Source organism: Coregonus lavaretus (genome assembly GCF_964263955.1).
Source record: "Coregonus lavaretus genome assembly, chromosome: 26".
Taxonomy (NCBI): Eukaryota; Metazoa; Chordata; class Actinopteri; order Salmoniformes; family Salmonidae; genus Coregonus; species Coregonus lavaretus.
Window position 1 is genome coordinate 11,534,578 of NC_140013.1, and position 18,766 is coordinate 11,553,343.

The 18,766-nt window shown below is 44.1% G+C and overlaps 1 protein-coding gene across 1 annotated transcript in view; it reads left to right on the forward strand.

Moving 5' to 3' along the window:
* The window catches only part of LOC311101412 (large neutral amino acids transporter small subunit 4-like), a 31,586-nt gene extending 15,605 nt beyond the window's left edge, over positions 1 to 15,981 (forward strand). The window contains exons 6-14 of the mRNA XM_084142544.1: positions 2,556 to 2,648; positions 4,446 to 4,579; positions 5,329 to 5,531; positions 7,944 to 8,087; positions 8,660 to 8,786; positions 10,577 to 10,709; positions 11,130 to 11,203; positions 11,286 to 11,409; positions 11,689 to 15,981. Coding sequence (XP_083998670.1) covers positions 2,556 to 2,648; positions 4,446 to 4,579; positions 5,329 to 5,531; positions 7,944 to 8,087; positions 8,660 to 8,786; positions 10,577 to 10,709; positions 11,130 to 11,203; positions 11,286 to 11,409; positions 11,689 to 11,850 — 1,194 coding nt within the window. The 3' untranslated portion in view covers positions 11,851 to 15,981. The remainder of the gene's footprint in view (positions 1 to 2,555; positions 2,649 to 4,445; positions 4,580 to 5,328; positions 5,532 to 7,943; positions 8,088 to 8,659; positions 8,787 to 10,576; positions 10,710 to 11,129; positions 11,204 to 11,285; positions 11,410 to 11,688) is intronic.
* The last annotated feature ends 2,785 nt before the right edge of the window (positions 15,982 to 18,766 follow it).

Here is an 18,766-nt window from a genome sequence, read left to right on the forward strand (position 1 = left end):
ACTGTACTGTGGCCAGGTAGATTAGGAAGACAAACTCATGGCTGCACTGCTATCAGGGCCAGGTTCAGGAGGCAAACATTGTTCAACGTTGCAGAGAGAAATGTCATTATTAGTGCTGACGTGATTCCTTATTCTACATCATATACAGTATTTATGTCTGAATGTTCAGCAATGTAGCGCCCCAGGACTTTTTAACTAGGTGACACAGATCCTGTTTCCCAACCTGAACATGTCACGATCGTTTACTGATGAGACGGACCAAGGCGCAGCGTGATAAGTGTACATTTTATGAAGTACTTAACTCACGACAAAACAACAAACAAACGAAACGTGAAGTCCTAGGTTACACAAAACAAACCTTAACGGAACAAGATCCCCCACCGACTAGTGCCAAACAGGCTGCCTAAGTATGGTCCCCAATCAGAGACAACGAGCTACAGCTGCCTCTGATTGGGAACCACCCTGGCCAACATAGATCTACACGATCTAGAACATCAACATAGAAAATATAACCCAAAACTCCACACCCTGGCTCAACATTTCAGAGTCCCCAGAGCCAGGGCGTGCCTGAACATGCCTCTCCTCACAAGTTGTAAATCTACATCCTTCAGTACGTTGACAGTTGGATATCATTCTTATCATAGTTATAAGACATAATTATGTGGTTTGATTTCTGCACGTGAACAAGATTGAGAAACCTGTTTGTGGCGGTTTGTTTTGGAACCACCACAGTAACTCTCAGTTAAACTGACTTTAGACCACTAAAACTAATGAGGCGACTACAGTAATTGCAGCATTTAGGCTGTAAGCTGGTTTGAACCTGTACATGCTGTTGATGTTTTAGGCTCTACCTTCTGTTGACAATTCATTATTTTTCCCTTTCCCCCCATGTCCTTAATTTGATCAAAGGCAGGTGAACTCGTTCCATTCCATCCAAACCTGGTAAACAAAAATATTAGCAGAACAGACAGACAAAGGTTGACTGGGATATAGGTTAGTGCCTGTGCTTGTCTGTCTGTCTGTCTGTCCGTGACTGACTCAGTGAGGTCATTGTGGTCATGTGATAGTCTGGTGACACACTGACAGTCTGGTGGTGACGGTTAGATAGGGGAACTGAGGAGAGCAGAGCAATGGACAGCACATCCCTGACGACACTCAAGCACATTATTCAGAATATTCCGTATTAGTTCATTCCGGGGCAATGTCACAGCCAACACTGCTGATTGAAGCTGTGCTAAGTGAAGGTTGGTAGGGTGCTAGGAGAGATGGTGGCGAGGTAGCCTTGCATACGACCAGTGTTTCTCTCCTCTGTCTGTCTGCCAGCCTGATATCACAGGCACACACACACATTTGTTTTACTATCCTTTTGGAGACCAAACAATTGATTCCCATTCAAAATCCTATTTTCCCTAACCCCTAAACCTAACCCTTAACCTAACCTTAACCCCAAATCCCTAAACCTAACCCTAACCCCTAACCCTAATTGTAACCCTAACACCTAAGCCTAAAATACCATTTTCCTTGTGGGGACTGGCGAAATGTCCCCAATTCTGGTCCCCACAAGGATAATAAAACCGAACACACACACACACACACACACACACACACACACCTCTTCTTGTCCTGCCAACTAGGCACCAGTGCTGACTTGCAGTAGAGCCTTACTCACTCCTACTGTAAGTGTCAAAATAGAGATGTTTCCAGCTCATTTCACTTCTCCAGGAGGACTGGAATGTGATTGTTAGTGTAGCTGTCATGTGGGATGTTTTGATTCTGCCGTTAACCTTTGTTCCAATTAGTGGTCAAGGGTAATGACGTCTGGGGAGGCCACGGCACGGAGTGAGAGATTTCCTCCATGGCTCTAACAAGCAGGGAACCTGTGGTGAGGGTGGATGGACGGATGGAGAGATTGGTTCGGGGGAGTTCTTGGAGAACTGTTGAACAAATATGCCATGAAACAGTTATGTTCAGGAGTTGTTGACTGGTGAATGGCTCAGTCAGTTCATTTCTGGTGTGTTTCTGTCAGTGGTGTTTTTGTTCCTTTTCCGTTTCCCGACTCTGTCATGGGAGATTCAAGTGCACACAGTGGAGATATGGAGTTTTTTGTATTTATTTGTCTTTCTCTCTCTCTCTCTCTCTCTCCCTTCCTTCCCCCCTCTTTCCCTCCTTCTCTACTCAAGGACAGTTGTTTACAGTTAGGAGTTGAGTTGGGAACAGCCTGTGCTCTAACCTCAAGTAGAGGGCTACATAAGAGCTGCTCTGGACTTTCTCTTACTCTGTCATAAATAGTGTGGGGAAAGCATCACCAAGACTCCACGCACATGACTCATTCTCTGTCAACAACCTCCAAAAAACATATTTCGATTTCCTAATATGATGTCATGCGTTACATTTTTGGAAAAATCGTTTTTGAGTAATGCGTGCGTCTCTATGGCTATGCATGTGTTTTTACACAAGTGTCTTTATACATGTGTTTTTACACAAGTGAATGCATTGATCTGATTAAAGCGTGACCTAGTCTTATATCCTGGCTCTTTCTTCTGTTCTCTCCTCAGCTTCCCAATATGTTTGGTGACCTTCGTTCCACCTTCATCGCTCTCATGATTGGATCGTATGCGTCCTCCGCTGTCACCTTCCCTGGGATCAAGGTAACTTACACACACATCTACTTACAGTTGAAGTCAGAAGTTTACATACACTTAGGTTGGAGTCATTAAAACTTGTTTTTCAACCACTCCACACATTTATTTTTAACAAACTATAGTTTTGGCAAGTCGGTTAGGACATCTACTTTGTGCATAATACAATTAATTTTTCCAACAATTGTTTACAGACAGATTATTTCACTTATAATTCACTGTATCACAATTACAGTGGGTCAGAAGTTTACATACACTAAGTTGACTGTACCTTTAAACAGCTTGGAAAATTCCAGAAAATGATGTCATGGCTTTAGAAGCTTCTGATAGGCTAATTGACCTCATTTGAGTCAATTGGAGGTGTACCTGTGGATGTATTTCAAGGCCTACCTTCAAACTCAGTGCCTCTTTGCTTGACATCATGGGAAAATCAAAATAAATCAGCCAAGACCTCCACAAGTCTGGTTCATCCTTGGGAGCAATTTCCAAACAACTGAAGGTGCCACGTTCATCTGTACAAACAATAGTATGCAAGTATAAACACCATGGGACCACGCAGCCCTCATACCGCTCAGGAAGGAGACGCGTTCTGTCTCCTAGAGATGAACGTACTTTGGTGGGAAAAGTGCAAATCAATCCCAGAACAACAGCAAAGGACCTTGTGAAGATGCTGGAGGAAACAGGTACAAAAGTATCTATATCCACAGTAAAACGAGTCCTATATCGACATAACCTGAAAGGCCGCTCAGCAAGGAAGAAGCCACTGCTCCAAAACCGCCATAAGAAAGCCAGACTACGGTTTGCAACTGCACATGGGGACAAAGATTATACTTCTTGGTGAAATGTCTTCTGGTCTGATGAAACAAAAATAGAACTGTTTGGCCATAATGACCATTGTTATGTTATGAAGGAAAAAGGGGGACGCTTGCAAGCCGAAGAACACCATCCCAACCGTGAAGCACGGGGGTGGCAGCATCATGCTGTGGGGGAGCTTTGCTGCAGGAGGGACTGGTGCACTTCACAAAATAGATGGCATCATGAGGAAGGAAAATTATATGGATATATTGAAGCAACATCTCAAGACATCAGTCAGGAAGTTAAAGCTTGGTCGCAAATGGGTCTTCCAAATGGACAATGACCCCAAGCATACTTCCAAAGTTGTGGCAAAATGGCTTAAGGACAACAAAGTCAAGGTATTGGAGTGGCCATCACAAAGCCTTGACCTCAACCCTATAGAAAATGTGTGGGCAGAACTGAAAAAGCGTGTGCGAGGAATGGGCCAAAATTCACCCAACTTATTGTGGGAAGCTTGTGGAAGGCTACCCGAAACATTTCACCTAAGTTAAACAATTGAAAGGCAATGCTACCAAATACTAATTGAGTATATGTAAACTTCTGACCCACTGGGAATGTGATGAAAGAAATAAAAGCTGAAATAAATAATTCTCTCTACTATTATTCTGACATTTTACATTCTTAAAATAAAGTGGTGATCCTAACTGACCTAAGACAGGGACTTTTTACTAGGATTAAATGTCAGGAATTGTGAAAAACTGAGTTTAAATGTATTTGGCTAAGGTGTATGTAAACTTCCGACTTCAACTGTAGCTAGTCTACACACACATGCACACCATGCACATCATTATGCATGCACACCATTATGGAGGTTAGCTATGAAGGCTAACTATGCTTTGTACTATCAGGGCTACCTATTTGACTCTACTTTCCTATTCCCTCATGTCAGTGTGAAGGTCAGACATATAGGCTAATGTTGTGGTTGTTGGTCCCTGCTTCCTCTCTCATCAGGTGATCTATGACCTAGGAGCCACCTTCATCACCATCTTGCTGGTGTGGGCTGCCTGCGCTGGCCTCGTCTTTATCAACTGCTTCTTCAATTGGCCCCTGGAGCCCTTCCCTGGACCTGAGGATATGGACTACACGTAAGACACACACTAAACATCACACTCCTTAACATAAAATGAGTTAGCTTTTTTAGTTATTATTAGTTTTACAGCATATTTTCATTCCTGGTAACCTAAAAATAGCAGACATCCCTGTAACCTAATATTAGTTTATTATTACTAGTATTTGCTACTTATATAATTAATGATGTGATATAACTTATATTATTAGTTACAGTATAACATTAGTTATAACCTAATAGACAGACAGTTCCTAATATTAGCCAACAATAACAGGTTTAGTGGATAATACTAGGACCTGAGGTTCATCTACTTAAGTTGGAGTAGGAATATTAAGGCCTTCCATAGAGTCTCCATTCTCCTAGGAGCTCAGTACACTACATCCCCCAGCACACATTCCTCTGCAACATGGAAAAGGCTTGAGGCCCTGTGTACAGGAAAGCTAATGAGATGAGGAGCTCAACTGGCTTTGCTCTCATTCACCTGGATTTAGTCTCATCCTTACCTCTGTTTTGTCCTCTTCCCCCGCTCCCTTTCTCTCTCTCTCTCTCTCTCTCTCTCTCTCTCTCTCTCTCTCTCTCTCTCTCACCCGCTCTCTCTCTCTCACCCGCTCTCTCTCTCTCTCACTCTCTCTCTCTCTCTCTCTCTCTCTCTCTCTCTCTCTCTCTCTCTCTCTCTCTCTCTCTCTCTCTCTCTCTCTCTCTCTCTCTCTCTCTCTCTCTCTCTCTCACCCGCTCTCTCTCTCTCTGTCTCCCTCCATCCCTCAGTGTGAAGATCAAGTTCAGCTGGCTGGGCTTTGACCATAAGATCACTGGAAAGCAGTTCTACCGCCAGGTGACCACGGTGGGGAGACGACTTAGCGTGGGGAACAGCATGAAGCAAAACCCCAAGGATCTGGCCCAACAGGAGGGCAACAAGCTGTGTCTCTCCACCGTTGACCTGGAGGTCCAGTGCAAGTCCCAGGAGGAATGTAAGTGTCTAGCCAGGCCACATCTGTTCATCCCAGACCAGAGAACATGATGCATTTGATGTCTTTCAGATGGAGAGTAGGAAAATAAATAATGTGCACACTGTGAGTGTGATGGGGTTCATTCTCGAAATGGATTTGCCATAATGGATTTCAAGCTCTGTACCTCCACAAATCCATACTCCATAAGGCCAAAACAAAGGACATGTCTGCCAGAAACCTGTCTGATGTTAAAAGACCCACAAAAACTGTCCAGCCACTTCACCAACACAACATCCTGCTCCATCCATGCTGTAGAATTTAGATAATAGATCCAACACAACAATACAATGGATCATTGTAGCCCTGCTTTATGGGTAAACAGAGGTAAACAGTCGACCATATGCTAGATCTGGGCCTGTATCTTGTACTGATCTAGAATCAGGTCCCCCCTTTTTATATAATAATATTTTTTATGATATAATAGGCTAAACTGATCCTAGATATAGGCCCAGATCTAGCATATGGTCGACTGTACCTCTATGATGGATTGCTATTCCAAAAAGCGGATTGCTATTCCATACTCTACAACTCTTTGTAAATACGGGCTCTGACTGCATTGGTGCAATGTTGATGTTTCAGAGTGGGCTCACCACCAGCCAGTGTTTTGGTCCCAGCCGCCAGCTTGTCTGAGGGAGCGCTGTCATTGGCTCTGAGGTCACCAAGGCCATCCTCCCTCTCCCAAATTAAGTCCTGCAAACGCACAACTGGCTGTGCACTTTGCCTTCACTAACCCAGATCTGTACACTGCAATTAGCCACAAACCTCCAAAACACCCTCAAATCAGCCACGTGTCCCCTCCTCGCCTCCGCTGTGCCCCCTCCGCGCCCCCTCTCTCCCTCGGGCTCGGCCTAAGGGTCACAAACTCCCAGCGGGGCACCCTGTGGTTCTCTGCAGGCTCTCTTTGGTACCAAACCGACCGTGCAATCGATTCGGACCGCATTCCAAGAAGTGCTGCTCGGGTGGCGGTGGTGAGACCGGGCCAGAGGGCAGGTAGCAGTCAGTAAGGGTCCTGGGGGGGGTCATTATACACACAGGATGGATGCCCGTGGTTCTGTAACCCTGCTGGACAAATTCCACGTATCAGGAGGTTTTCAAGGGGCCGCTTGCTAACTCCCCATGCCTCTCTTTCTCTTTTGTCTCTTTCTCTCTTTCTGTCTCTCTCTCTCTCTTTCTGTCTCTCTCTTTCTGTCTCTCTCTCTCTCTCTCTCTCTCTCGCTCTCGCTCTCGCTCTCTCTCTTTCTCTGTCTTTCTCTCTCTCTCTCTCTCTCTCTCTCTCTCTCTCTCTCTCTCTCTCTCTCTCTCTCTCTCTCTCTCTCTCTCTCTCTCTATCGCTCTCTATCTCTCTCTCTTTATCTCTCTGTGTTTGCCCACTCATCATTCTGATGCATGTGATGGTGGTGATTTATTTGGTTGTTAGGAGTTTTTTCCTTTTCAAAGGAGACTCACTCAAAAATAATTTATCCCTCTGGGGATGCTGCCTGGGACCTCTTTTGTGGATCGGTTCTTATATCAACCAACCCATTACGAGACTGTTTTGTGTTTAAGTAAACACTGGTCATGACGACTATTGATCCCGGTGTGTCCTTACAAGTGTGGTCACATAGTGTGCCAGTCAAGAATGTAGGATCAGATCCCCCCCTCTTATTCATTATGATCTGCAAGACAAAACTGATCCCAGATCCTACTGTGAGACACTTTGTGAATAATATTCTAAAACATATTATGGGTCCAGGACACAGGGGAGTCCCAGTGTTATAGATGGAGACAGACTGTTAGAACCACCTGCTCTCATGTACCAGCCTCTAAGCCCCTTGTCCAGCCAGTATGTCAACTATGGTCCAGTCTCCAGAGCATTGGGCAGATACCTGCAGCACTGGGTAATAAACGCTGGACACATCTGTGGCGTGACCATTAAGACTTTTCCACTGCCCTGCCGCTGCTTTTACAGCTTTGAGATCAGTAGATGATTAACGGACCATGGCCCCTGGCCCCTTGCTTACAGCACGGGCCTCCACATGTTACCTTGCCATCCAGGGACCCATGGACTATTTAGACTTCGAGCTTCCCTATTTCCCTACCTCCATGTTAATTCTGATGTGAAGCATCTTGCCCTGGTAGTTTTCCATCACAGCATGTGGAGGAAATGAAAGAAGGCCTATCCTGTACAGTACAGACAGTAAAACCTCACTCCAATCTGATAATAAATATTATAATCCTGTGTATTATCCAATAATAAATCAAGTTAGCTAAATAGCTAGCATTCTGAGATTTAATGCAGCATCACAGTTTAACCTTCAGCTTTACTGGAGTGAATGGTAAGGTACCGTGTTCTGTTGTTGTTGTTAATCTGTCTCTCCTCCTGTGTCTCCACAGCCCAGTCCTTCATGAAGAGTGTCTTAAGCCCTATCTTCATGCTCAGCCTGATCACCATGTGTGTCACCCAGCTGAGACTTATCTTCTACATGGGAGCCATGAACAACATCCTTGAGTCACTGTCCGACAGAGACTTCAGCACAGGTGTGTGTGTGCGTGCGTGTGTGTGTTGAAAATGTGTCTTGAACATGGACATGAAAAGTTATCAATCCCTTGTAGTGTTCATATAGTAGTTTACTGGACAATTAGTCACATAATTGCTATTTTGTCATTCTAGCAATCTTGTAACCTCCTTTGTAATCTCTCCAACCTGGAGTTGTTTCACACTGCCCTTATTTCTGTCTCTGAATTGCTTCGGCTAATTATTCTTGGTCTGTCTCACTTCCTCTTCCCTTCCTCTTCCTCTTCCCCTTCCTCTTCCTCTTCCCCTTCCTGTTCCTGTCACACTGACTTCTTACTGCCTCTGCAGCGGAGAAGATGGAAGTAGGTAAGACTTCAGGCTAGATTAGATGAGCACAGAGTCCATCTATTCCCCTCTCTGCCTCTGACATTGATTCACTTTGACTTAAGACTCTGGCTTACCTCATGAATCATAACCTAAACTGCAACCCTGTCCATTTTGCTGTAAACACCATGCTATTTAGATGGAGTGTAAGCTTTGGAGGCAATAGTCCTGGGGGGGAATAACATGTCTCTGTCTCTCCTGCCGTTCACAGTGAGTGTGTACACCTCCATTTTCGGAGTGCTGCAGCTGCTGTGTCTGATGACCGCTCCAGTGATCGGGTACATCATGGACTGGAAACTCAAAGAGTGTGAGGATGAGAACGCGAAGCCGGGCACAAGGTGAGTTTCACACGCACGAACGCACCCAAGCTCGCACACACACAAACACACACACACACACACACACACACACACACACACACATAGACACACACACACACACTCCAAGAGCATTCCCCTGCCTCCCAGATACTCCCCTAGTATCCACAAGACATTTGTATTTCATATGTATAACCAGAGAGTATAAGTGTATACAGTTGAAGTCAGAAGTTTACATACACTTAGGTTGGAGTCATTAAAACTAGTTTTTCAACCACTCCACAAATGTATTGTTAACAAACTATAGTTTTGGCAAGTCGGTTAGGACATCTACTTTGTGCATGATACAATTAATTTTTCCAACAATTGTTAACAGACAGATTATTTCACTTATAATTCACTGTATCACAATTACAGTGGGTCAGAAGTTTACATACACTAAGTTGACTGTGCCTTTAAACAGCTTGGAAAATTCCAGAAAATGATGTCATGGCTTTAGAAGCTTCTGATAAGCTAATTGACATAATTCGAGTCAATTGGAGGTGTACCTGTTGATGTATTTCAAGGCCCACCTTCAAACTCAGTGCCTCTTTGCTTGACATCATGGGAAAATCAAAATAAATCAGCCAAGACCTCAGAAAAAAAATTGTAGACCTCCACAAGTCTGGTTCATCCTTGGGAGCAATTTCCAAAAGCCTGAAGGTACCACGTTAATCTGTACAAACAATAGTACGCAACTATAACCACCATGGGACCACGCAGCCGTCATACCGCTCAGGAAGGAGACACGTTCTGTCTCCTAGAGATGAACGTACTTTGGTGGGAAAAGTGCAAATCAATCCCAGAACAACAGCAAAGGACCTTGTGAAGATGCTGGAGGAAACAGGTACAAAAGTATCTATATCCACAGTAAAACGAGTCCTATATCGACATAACCTGAAAGGCCGCTCAGCAAGGAAGAAGCCACTGCTCCAAAACCGCCATAAAAAAGCCAGACCACGGTTTGCAACTGCACATGGGGACAAAGATCGTGCTTCTTGGAGAAATGTATTCTGGTCTGATGAAACAAAAAAAAGGGGGACGCTTGCAAGCCGAAGAACACCATCCCAACCGTGCTGTGGGTGTGCTTTGCTGCAGGAGGGACTGGTGCATTTCACAAAATAGATGGCATCATGTGGAAGGAAAATTATGTGGATATATTGAAGCAACATCTCAAGATATCAGTCAGGAAGTTAAAGCTTGGTCGTAAATGGGTCTTCCAAATGGACAATGACCCCAAGCATACTTCCAAAGTTGTGGCAAAATGGCTTAAGGACAACAAAGTCAAGGTATTGGAGTGGCCATCACAAAACCCTGACCTCAACCCTATAGAAAATGTGTGGGCAGAACTGAAAAAGCGTGTGCGAGCAAGGAGGCCTACAAACCTGACTCAGTTACACCAGCTCTGTCAGGAGGAATGGGCCAAAATTCACCCAACTTATTGTGGGAAGCTTGTGGAAGGCTACCTGAAACGTTTGACCCAAGTTAAACAATTTAAAGGCAATGCTACCAAATACTAATTGAGTGTATGTACACTTCTGACACACTGGGAATGTGATGAAAGAAATAAAAGCTGAAAGAAATAATTCTCTACTATTATTCTGACATTTTACATTCTTAAAATAAAGTGGTGATCCTAACTGACCTAAGACAGGACTAGACTAGGATTAAATGTCAGGAATTGTGAAAAACTGAGTTTAAATGTATTTGGCTAAGGTGTTTGTAAACTTCCGACTTCAACTGTATGTAACATATGATGTCCCCTCTGATAGAGACCTTACCCAGCCCAAGCGTCGTGACAGACAGATCCAGAAGATCACCAACGCCACGCGGGCCTTCGTCTTCACCAACCTGCTACTGATGGGCTTTGGGGTCACCTGCCTCGTCCCCAGCCTCCCTCTCCAAGTAACTCATCCCTCTGTTTCCTCTCCTCCATCTCTCGCTCTCTTTCCTATCCTCTAAGAGCTGTGGAGAAGCACACATTTCACATTTCACTGCGTGTATCCCAGTGTTTTGTAAAGCCCTCCTAGACCCAAAGGGAGAAATCTTGGTGCAGTGAAAGAAAGAGGGAGAGGGACTCACATGTTATTGCAGCTGATCCATTGTTTAATGCAACAGTGTCCCCTGGTGGACAGAAGTGTCATTACAAGTTATGCAAGTTATTTACAACCCAGTTCTGGGAACATCTCTGTCAAGCCATTATTTATTAAACATGGACTCCATTTTAGGATGAAGGGACACGGCACCATGCGTGCCCTGGGCCTGTAGATTCTACAACACATCATGTTGAACTATTTGTTTTTCTCCTTTCTTCTCTGCTCTCAGATTCTATCGTTTATTCTACACACCATTGTGAGAGGATTCATCCACTCTGCGGTTGGAGGGCTGTATGCTGCTGTGTAAGTGTCTCAGGAGTGTGTGTGTGTGCGTGTGTGCGCAGTCCCCTCCACACAAGCACCTTATGCTGGTTGTCCTCCTTAGGTACCCGTCGTCTCAGTTTGGCAGTCTTACAGGCATGCAGTCCCTCATCAGCGCCCTATTCGCCCTGCTGCAGCAGCCCCTCTTCATGGCCATGATGGGCCCCCTGAAGGGAGACCCCCTATGGGTAAGAGAGCAACGACCTTTCACCCTTCCCAGAGCTTACACAAATTACAGCACGCCTATTGCTCACTAATGTTGAAGACCCAAGTATACTAATGTGCTATAAGCATAATGCTGCAAAGGCTACTGTATTTGAGTGATGTGTAGCAGCCACCTTGTTCTAACGTAATCTGCCCAGAGTACACGGCAAAGCACATGCTACTGTCCCGATATGAAAACAACAGAGCCGTTTGCTCCTTTCTTCTGACTGATGATGTAACTTCCTGTGTGGGGTTGTGTGCAGGTTAACGTGGGCCTGCTGGGGCTGACGGTGCTGGGCTTCTGCCTGCCTCTCTACCTGCTCTGCTACAGCCGCCAGCTCCAACGCAAGAAGCAGGAGCGTGATGAGGACTCCAAGATCTACGTCCAGATCAACAACGGCAGCAAGCCCGAGGCCTTCGTCTAGAGAGAGATAATTTTTTTAACAAAGAGAAGCAGGAATGGAGAGTGTGAGGAGGGGAGAGGTCACAGGTGTGACTGAACTGTATGATGAATCGCAACCCCACCCACCAACTCCAGTCCCTCAAACCGTCTGCACTTGCACTCAGACGATACTCTCTCACACACACACACACACACACACACACACACACACACACACACACACACACACACACACACACCACCATGCCCACTGCCAAACACACTCAGTCAAACCTACAGTATATGATCACAAATCTCAGAGAACTACTATGATAAACACACACACACTTTTACACTCCCCAACACATCATCGACTACGTACACTGTGAAAGAAACACAACAACACACACGTTGTGAAACCTCTTCAACACACACATAAACGGTTCATTTTCCAGGGACACACCAGAAAACAGACATTGTTCTTCTTCTCACCACTGAAATGAGAAAGGTCTGTGAGCTGAGGAGAGAAGAAGAGGGAGGAGAATCTCTACGACTTTCTCCTCCCTTCCAGTCTCGTCTTTGTTTCATTTCTCTGTTGTTTTTTTATTTCATTTTTGTCAATGATGCCATGCTCACTCTTGCCTGCCTGTCAGTTCAAAAAGAGGACACTGGTTGCCGGTCGCCCTGCAAAAAGAACCAGAGAGGAAGCAAGCGTTCAACGCCATGTCGAAGACCTCCAGTGCGGAATGTGGTGACTTGAACCGGATAAGAAGATGACGTCCTTCTCACAATTATAATACTTCACCAGTGTTTTTACATGTGTTTTCAATGATGCCAGTAATGACGACGAGTATCGCCTCACTTTCTAATTCTGATCCAAGTTAGTCTCGTACTGCACTGGGGGTCTTCTACTTCACACCCTGAGAACTGGTTTTATGATTAGGACGTTATTGGAACGTTATTGAAACGTTATTGGCAATAGGTCTGTATTTGTCTCTGTGGTTGTTACATGTCAATGCCTCTCTATTGTCACAAGTGGTTTGGACTGGAGGTAGAAGTGAAACAGGTTGTATAGAAGTTTCAGTACACTAAATGGTGCTAAGAGTTCATACCGCCATAACGTTCCCATTAGGTTCTATAACGTTGCCGTAACGATCGTCATCATTGTAAATGAATTGGTAAAAATGGAACCTCATGAAACCTTTAGAAGCTAGTCGATGTAATCTTCTCATCTAGCGAGTGTTTCTTCCAGTGTCTCAAAGAACAAACCTTGTGACTCAGTCTTCTAGTTTTGTTGTTGAAGACAACAGAGGTGTGGAGGGTCAAAGCCACAGAGAAGCTGTAGTTTTAAGACTGTTCAAACAGCTCTAGGGGAGACTAGAAAGCAAAGTTTTGTTTTTTGTAACGCTCAGCGCTCTAGGTAAAAGCCTGAGGCGATAGCTGTGCTTTGAGCCCATTAGAGCTGAGAGTACGTGATTAGACCAATGGGTTTCCAGTGTGCAGTGTGCGGGCCAGTGTTTTACTTCTAGACTTCTAGGGAATACTATGTGGTTGTGCTAGTGGCTGTGCTTGTGGCTGTGCTTCAAACAAAGCATGGCACAGGTTGAAACACACCTCTTACCAGTAATAATGTGCCACAACAACATAGGGTACAGCACAGTTACACTCTTAGAAAAAAGGGTTCCAAAAGGGTTCTTCGGCTGTCCCCATAAGAGAACCCTTTTTGGTTCCAGGTAGAACCCTTTTTGTTTGCAGGTAGAACCCTTTTGGACAGCCGAATAACCCTTTTAGGTTCTAGATAACACCTTTTTTTCTAAGCGTGTAGGCTAGGTTATCAAGCACCAATGCATGGGCCTATATCACCCTCACTGGATACACTGGCAGTACCACCGACTGGTCTTGTCTTGGCAGTCCGTTTTGTAGTGCAAAATGAATTTCTTATTGACTTTGTGTGTTTTCTTTTTATTTGTGATTACCAGATTTTTTTGTGTCAGGAGATCTGGTTTTCAAAAAGTAATAGTTTTATCAACTGTATTTTACCTGCAATATGAAACTGACATACCGTTCAAGCTTTTGTTCTGTTTCAAGACAAATGTGATTTAGTACAAATGGTTTTACTAGAAATGGTTTTAGATAGATAGGAGATGTGTAGCTTAAGGTGAACTGTGGTTGCTATGGGCCTATACCTGGCACTGTTCTACAGTACCTGAATTACACTGATGAATTTCAATTCTGATTCGCTGTAGCAATAAGTACTTATCTGAGTTGCTGAGCAATCCTCTACTCTTCCCGCCAACACATAACCCTATGAACAAACACTGTTGTCCAACCACACACATACATACACACACACAATGCAAGAATGTGGATTGATATAATGCAATGTTCATTACAAAGGTGCTTCTCAATGACAGGAACATATCTATCTATCTATCTATCTATCTATCTATCTATCTATGGTCTCACCTATCAAGCCTCACTTTGTAGTGACAAATTACTTGAATTATTTAATTCCAACTTGAACTTTGATTCACTTTTCGAATCAAAAACAGAGACAGAGAGATGCTTGAATATGATATGTGTTTATAAATCCACATTCTTGCAGCTGTTGTGAATGGTGTGATCGTGGGACCCAGGTGGCGAGCAGGCAGATCATGATAGGAGTTTATGTTCTTAAATGATCTGTTGCAGGTAACATACACTGGAGAGAGAGTGTGATAACTTGATTTGTGTAGTTCTATGTCCGCAGAAAAAAGTATTTAGACTGGACGGGACTCCTGCTTTTGCTCAGTCACTCACAGAAGCACTTCCAAAGACAGCCATGCAAAGAGCAGATTGCCTCTCTATGTGCAGATGATTTGAGATGTGGATACGGCAAGTCTGTCACCCTCTCTCATCATGACCCATCACATTGATCCATCCATGTCCAAACCACTGTCCTGAACTGTTGCACTGACAGACCTGTTTCTCTACTGCAGTCTTACACAAACACAACCAACCACCCAAGAGATCCTTCACATACTGGTAATGGAACTGAGAGACAATGCTAGAATCGCCAAAAGCTTCATGAATGAAATAAGTGAGAACTGAATGGCACGTATGCACCTTAGTCCTCGTATCAGGATCGCAATGCTATTTTTCTGAATGGCCTGCACTGAAATATAACATAGACAGTGCACCGCTTGCTGGTTCTGCATGTTAGCATAGAATGTATTCCCAGTAGTTTTTTTATTCATAGAGAAATGACATCGGAACTGCAAGAAACAATTATTTTTGTATTCAGTCAAAGTTACTTACCTCTGGTGGTCTTAGTCTCTCCTCTTGAATGCACCGTCCAGTAGGTCCCTGTCCCGCAATATAGAATGTCTCCTTGCTACTGACTGCTCTTTGGGCCTGTCTGTTTGGATCTCTCTGTTTCAAGGATCTACACACACACACACACACACACACACTGATAGAGAAACAGGTCTAGGCATCCTCAACATCCTTACTTTGAACATCACTCTACTTGTCGTTTACATCAATTTATTTTGCGCAGGGAGAAAAAAGAGTTGTGTGGAGCATGTAGTGTAGCCCTGGATAGACTGCTTCTAGTGGCTTGAATATATGACTAGAAATTGCAGGTGGATTCTGATAATGATGCTATACTGTACTCCAGCACAATGAATATGGGATTGGGATGATCTTCATTCCCTCAGTATGGGAGAATCAGCACTTTTTACACTGCCATACCTTAAACTGTCATTGTACTCAAAATGCCATCACCGTAGTTTTTTTCTAGATGTGATATACTTTTACTACTATCCCCTTCCCTGGGATGTAAAGTGTGATTGATTGACTGGTTATTCTCTAATGACGAAAGATGAGCAATGATTTATGGATAGAAGGTTTTAATGATTGTGTGTCACTTTTAGACATTGAGTGGGAACTTCAGCTGAAACACCAATGCTTTTCCCTGACTTGTACCTTATTTTTTTTACTCAAATGTTTATTTTGTTGTTTTACATTCTCCTTTTTGGTGTTTGTTTCAATATGTATTTCATGTCTATATGCTGTATATTGGATCTCTGTTTTTGTCTTATCACATTATAGCCATCGTTATTGACATTATGAGTCATTGTCTAAATGAGAAAAAAAATCTATATATGAAAAAATTTTACATAAACAGATACATTTGTAAAATAAAGTGTCCGTTTGTAATTATTTGACCTTGTTTGACGTTTTTGCACGTTTCCTCAAAGTGTGGTGAATTGTCAATCACTCTTAATGCTAAATGTGTTAAATAACCTATATTATGAATGACATATCCCATGTTACAGCTGTGTGCAATATAATGGACAGAAGAAAGCATGGACAGTCTGTTCTCAGTGGAGGAAGCCTGCAGATGCTGCCTCGCTACTGCTGTCATTCCTAAATCCAACCACCCTAGGGGGAAATTACATTTTTCAGGGTTAGGCTATTGTAGGTTTAATATTAGCCACATTTTTGCAGTCAGGAGGAGTTACATTAATCATGGCTGTAATGGCTGGCAACTTTCCGAAAAGAAAAGGGGGCTTTACTGATAAAGGAGATGTTTAATTATAAAGTCCAATAATGCTGTTTTAAGAGTCTTGAGTCTCCACCAGAGGACAGGCTATTACAGTTTACTACGACACCAAAACTCAGTTTCCCAATTTAAACTATTTAGTGTTGGGTATCCTTAACACACCAATTAAGAGAGTTGGAGTAAGAGCTGGATGTTTCTGGTGCAGAACACTTTAAGTGATACCTAAAAAAGAACAACATGGTCCAAAAAAACATTTAGGCATTTTAGATGATTGCTTGATCACTGGGGATTAATTGCTGTCGGGTAATTAAAGTAAACATTACCATTCAAGTGAAAAGCATAATACTGTAACATTGTATGTTTTGAACTCTCATCTAAAATCATAATGGTAATGGGAGTGTTTCACACATGTACAGCAGGGGAGGCTGGTGGGAGGAGCTATAGGAGGACAGGCTCATTGTAATTGTTGTTATGTAATAAATGGAATGGAGTCAAATGTGGTTTCCATATGTTTGATGGGTTTGATACCATTACATTTATTCCATTCCAGCCATTACAATGAGCCTGTCCTCCTATAGCTCCTCCCACCAGCCTCCTCTGATCAAATCAAATCAAATCAAATCAGCAGATGTCACAAAGTGCTATACAGAAACCCAGCCTAAAATCCCAAACAGCAAGCAATGCAGATGTAGAAGCACAGTGGCTAGGTTCCTCCCTAGAAAGGCAGGAACCTATGAAGAAACCAAGAGAGGAACCAGGCTCTGAGGGGTGGCCAATCCTCTTCTGGCTGTGCCGGGTGGAGATTTTAAAAGTACATGGCCATTAAGGCCAGATTGTTCTTCAAGATGTTCAAATGTTCATAGATGACCAGTAGGGTCAAATAATAATCACAGTGGTTGTAGACGGTGCAACAGGTCAGCACCTCAGGAGTAAATGTCAGTTGGCTTTTCATACCCGAGCATTCAAAAGTCGAGACAGCAGGTGCGGTAGAGAGAGAGAGAAAGAGAGAGAGTCGAAAACAGCTGGTCCAGGACAAGGTAGCACGTCCGGTGAACAGGTCAGGGTTCCATAGCTGCAGGCAGAACAGTTGAAACTGGAGAAGCAGCACGACCAGGTGAACTGGGGACAGCCAGGAGTCTTCAGGCCAGGTAGTCCTGAGGCATGGTCCTAGGGCTCAGGTCCTAGGGCTCAGGTCCTCCGGGAGGGGAGGGAGAGAGGGAGAGAGAGATAATTAGAGGGAGCATACTTAAATTCACACAGGACACCAGATAAGACAGGATAATTACACCAGATATAACAGACTGACCCTAGCCCCCCTGCACATAGACTGTTGCAGCATAGATACTGGAGGCTGAGACGGGGGGGGTCGGGGGACACTGTGGCCCTGTCCGACGATACCCCCGGAAAGGGCCAACCAGGCAGGATATAACCCCACACACTTTGCCAAAGCACAGCCCCGACACCACTAGAGGGATATCAACAGACCACCAACTTACTACCCTGAGACAAGGCTGAGTATAGCCCACAAAGATCTCCTCCACTGCACAAGTCCGAGGGGACGCAAAACCGGACAGGAAGATCACGTCAGTGACTCAACCCACTCAAGTGACGCACCCCTCCTAGGGACGGCATGGAAGAACACTAGTAAGCCAGTGACTCAGCCTCCGTAATAGGGTCAGAGGCAGAGAATCCCAGTGGAGAGAGGGGAGCGGCCAGGCAGAGACAGCAAGGGCGGTTCGTCGCTCCAGTGTCTTGCCGTTCACCTTCGCACCCCTGGGCCAGACTACACTCAATTATAGGACCTTCTGAAGAGATGAGTCTTCAGTAAAGACTTAAAAGTTGAGACTGAGTCTACGTCTCACATGGATAGGCAGACCATTCCATAAAAATTGAGCTCTATAGGAGAAAGCCCTGCCTCCAGCTGTTTGCTTAGAAATTCTAGGGACAATAAGGAGGCCTGCATCTTTTGACAGTAGCGTACGTGTAGGTATGTACGGCAGGACCAAATCGAAGAGATAGGTAGGAGCAAGCCCATGTAATGCTTTGTAGGTTAGAAGTAAACCTTGAAATCAGCCCTAGCCTTAACAGGAAGCCAGGCTAGCACTGGAGTAATAGGATCACATTTTTTGGTTCTAGTCAAGATTCTAGCAGCTGTATTTTGCACTAACTGAAGTTTATTTAGTGCTTTATCTGGGTAGCCGGAGAATAGAGCATTGCAGTAGTCTAATCTAGAGATGAAGTCAGCATAGGTGGTTGACAATAGTAGCATACACAGTTTCATGTTGCTCCTGACCTGACCTTGATAGCAGAATAAGGTAGGTCTTGAATGGATGGGTTCTTTGTGTTGCTTATTGAAGGCTGAGCCACTGGTTTGACTTGCTGGGGTTGCTACTAACCGGTTCCAACAGACCAA